Genomic DNA, 4199 nt, shown 5'->3' with positions numbered 1-4199 from the left:
TAGTTAGCAAATTGTAAGGTTGTGCACCCTACGCTATGAATTTCAATAAAAAATATATTTTATAAGATATTCTTTAACTCACTTTATAAATAAAAATAACTCTTAACTAAACTTTGAATATAATTATTGTAAAATAGTGAGTTATTTCATTCTATTATTGAGGTATATTTAATTTCAATATTTTAACTAAGAAAGTGTATACAATGTTCCAATTTATTACTTTTTGCAAATTCCACCTTTTCATCGCGATTATTAATTCATATTAAAATTATTTAAATTAAAATTTATAAATTATTATAAATTAAAATGAACGATTATAAATTCCCGAATATCTCTTCATAGTGTGCTCTTGCATACCTGCCAACTTTTACGCATTTGGCGTAAAATTTTATTTTTATACTTAAAGTGGTAGTAAATATATACTTTTTTTCATTTATAAACTTAATTTTTAAATGATTTCGATAACCACTATACTTAAAAAAATTAAGCATATATATTGATATGTGTTGCTATCATGGTTGTCAGCTTAAGCTTTTTCAAATACAACGTATTTTCTGAGTTGAAATTTAAATTTTAATTCCATTTTAATACCACTGGAAAAAATCATAATGGAAGGGATTAAAAGTTGGCAGGTATGCTCTTGTCTCATGTTATAATTTTAAAAAAATTGTGTTATGTGCAAGATAGCGAGCATTTAAAATTCTTGCAGGGGCGTACCTAAGTTTATGTACGCCACTGAGAAACAACCTAAACCTGTACTAATACCATGCACGCAATTGTATTTTATTTTGAAGGTGTGTTTATATACAATTAAATTAAAATTATTTAAGCAAAACAACCTGAAATATAAACGTCCTTCTTACCCCTCAGTGAGCCGCGGTAGAATTATAAAAGTTGGCTGGGCCGCGGCTATAAAAGTGTTCGGGAGCATTGCTTCATCTCCTACAGTTTGATGATTTGATTAAGAGCTTAACGCGGAGCTTCGATGGATCAGGGGATCGAGCGTTCGCCTTCCAATGAGGTGAACCGGGTACGAATCCCTGCAATGGTTGGTCGATACGAATCCGCATCCGGCTTGCACCGACCACAGTGCTGACGTGAAATATTCTCAGTGGTAGACGGATCGTGGGTTAGAGTCTCTTTGCCGTCAGGCTAACCGTGGAAGTTTCTCGTGGTCTTCCTCTCCATGTAACGCAAACGCGGGTTAGTTCCATCAAAAAGAAATCCTCCACGAAGGCAAAATTTCTCCCAATACTTGATCCAGAAGTTCCCTTGTCTTCTGGATTGGACTCAAAATTACAAGGCTACGGAGTTGAACATTAGCAGTCGTAAACCCTAAAAATTAGGTCGGCTGTTTGTAAAAGAGCTTAATGCGCAATCAGCTTCATATACAAATTTTAGTTAGCAAATCGTAGATTGTGAACTTATCCAAATTTGTTATACCTTTAATTGTAAATGCTATCTTCAAATAAAAATTTCCGAACAAAACAATTTATATTAACCCTTTCTAAAACCGTGGTAAGTATATTTACCACCAATTTATAAAGACTGTGGTGAATTTTTTTTTGCCACTTTTAATTTAGGTTTCCATTCGCTAATAACTTCAACTTTCCTGAAGAGCGTTTGAATAAAATTGGCAGCCATTTGTTAGTTTAAGAAAACGTATAAAAGTTAGAAAATGCATAATTCCTCTTGAAGATAGTAGCATTTATAAAATTTATTTCGTAAATAAAAGAAAAATAAAAGTCAATAAGTTCCTAATAGGTCGTGTTAAATATACTTACCACCAAAAAAAAATTCATTTTTATAAACTAATTGAGTTTTTTTTTTCTTATATCAATTACTATTCTTATAACAATTTCAATTCCAAGAGTACTTTAATTTACCTTTACTAGAAATAAGTGATCTAAAAGATCTTAATAGAATCATTTGGTAAATAATGGGAGTTGGGAAGTTGGGACATAAGCGTAAACAATTTTTTTCAGTATATATAAGTAAATAATTTCAACTTCCGTTGAAAACTTTGCTAAGAGACAACAATTATTGAGAAGCAATCATCGGGGTTGGTGAGCGGCTGCGAACAGGTGGCCTAACTGCATACATATTAAACGATACCCCATCTCAGAATAAATTTAAAACAATTTTGAATATGTTTCTAAAAATACTTTCCGTTTCCTATTCAACCCTGAAAGAGTTATTTTCCAATTATGCGCGAATAATTTTTTTTCATTCGATCCCTTATTATTCCATCATAAAACATGTCATCAATATCTTTCCCCCTTTAATGGACAAAAACATATAATTTTGTTTTGGACAACACGATCAAGCATTAATAAGAATAAAGAAGAGAAAAAAAAATCGATTATCAACTCTTTGAATTATAACTTTGTAACTTAAGCTACTCAAAAGAATTCGCAAACGATTCATTTCCCTTTATTGATATTTAAGAAATATTTTTAAGTTAAAAGCAAATCAGTTCGCAATTCGAAACTAAAAAACATCCTTAAAGTTTTCAAAAAAATATTTAGAGCAATTCAAAATAGTTGGTGGAACATAAAAGTTATAAATGCTCCGCTAGAAGCTTTTATTCTTGAAACTGAGTTTATCTGATCTTGAACATATCCACTCAAAAGAACTCTCAAACGATTCATTTCCTTTTATTGATATTTCAAAAATAATTTTTTTTGTTTTTGTTTATTGCAAATCATTCGAAACTAAAAAAATATCCCTAAAGTTTATAAAAATTATTGAGAAGAATTCAAAATAGTTGGTGGGACATAAAGTTATGAATGCTGCGCAAGAAGCTTTTATTCTTGAAACTGAGAAAATCTGATCTAGAACTTAGCGACTCAAAAGAACTCTCAAACGATTAATTTCCTTTTATTAATATTTCAAAAATATTTTTTTTTGTTTAAGGCAGGCAAATCATTCGAAACTAAAAAATATCCCTAAAGTTTTCAAAAAATATTGAGAAGAATTCAAAATAGTTGGTGAGACATAAAGTTATGAATGCTCCGCAAGAGCTTGTTTTCTTGAAACTTTAAAATAACGAAGTCTTCAAATAAAAAATAAAATAATTGAAATCTTCGTTACTTAAAAACATCTTCTTTATTGCTTTATTTTATTTTTAAAAATAGAATAATTCGAAATAGTTTGGTCGGGCATAAAGTTATGGATGCCCCGTTTGCCGCTAGGAGTGCTTTGGTGCACCCTCCCCCCTTCCCAATTTGGCAACACACACACAAAAATATTCCAACTAACCTTTTTGTAAACGATGAAATTCGGGCCTTCTTCTGGTGAGGGCGTCGCATTGTTATCATTTGTGCCCCTGACGCTTTTTTTGTTGTGTTTGTTCTTTTTTGTCGCCGTACCCTCTTCGCTGTGCATGGCTGACTGGGATATGTGCACTCACAGAGAGAGAGAGAGAGTCGAGAGATTCTTCAGACTCTGGGCCGAAAGCAGGGGCGGCGCCAGTTTGTATCCTCTGTGTTGTCGCGATCGAAGTGCCGCCACAGCAGAAGGTCGATCGAAACAAGAAGGGGGGAAAAAAAGAAAGAGAAAAAATTTTTGTTTCGTCGGATTACAGGAAGATAAAGGAAGGATAATTGCAGGATACTTTCTAAATGAGTGACAAGAAGTTTTTCAGGAATATTAATGGGAAAAATTCCGATTCCGGTTAGTAAAAATCTATAGGTTAGAAGAATTAAAGAAAACAATGATCTCAAGAAAATAATTTAGATAAGTATTTATAATTATGTGAACAAAAATATTGCTCAAGGAATTAGATGACCAATATTTAGGTTACTAGGAGGCTCCTCCCCCCTGCTTGCACTGCTCACCTACCCGTTGTGGAGAGGTAGGTGAGCAGAGCAAGCAGGGGGAATTGATATATCACTTTTATTCCATTCAATTATTTTAAAAAAAAGTAAGTTGCAGGTAAGATGATGACTTAATTTTTTTAATATCACCTTAATCGAATAAAAAATAATTTGGTAATTGGCAAATTTTGTAAAATATCGAATAGAGAAGAAAAAAAATTCCATCGCACTTTAAAAACGAAAATATACAGTTTCAGTGGTTAGAAAAAAATTATAAATATGAAATATGTTTTAAAAATTACTTATTTTAAAATAAGACAAAGACTTGCACACATTACAATTCAAAATGTTTCGATTATTATTAAATTAAATACTTATTAA

The 4199-nt window shown here is 31.6% G+C and overlaps 1 protein-coding gene across 1 annotated transcript in view; it reads right to left on the bottom strand.

Annotated features, from left to right (window-relative positions):
- The window catches only part of LOC107447701 (regulator of G-protein signaling 7-like), a 61207-nt gene extending 57602 nt beyond the window's left edge, over window positions 1–3605 (bottom strand). Inside the window, exon 1 of the mRNA XM_043039580.2 lies at window positions 3262–3605. Within this exon, the coding sequence (XP_042895514.1) occupies window positions 3262–3387 (126 nt within the window). The 5' untranslated portion in view covers window positions 3388–3605. The remainder of the gene's footprint in view (window positions 1–3261) is intronic.
- Window positions 3606–4199: the final 594 nt, after the last annotated feature.

This window comes from Parasteatoda tepidariorum, chromosome 9, assembly GCF_043381705.1.
Source record: "Parasteatoda tepidariorum isolate YZ-2023 chromosome 9, CAS_Ptep_4.0, whole genome shotgun sequence".
Lineage (NCBI taxonomy): Eukaryota > Metazoa > Arthropoda > Arachnida > Araneae > Theridiidae > Parasteatoda > Parasteatoda tepidariorum.
Note: the sequence above shows the minus strand (reverse complement) of the source record. Positions and strands in the feature narration are given on the sequence as shown.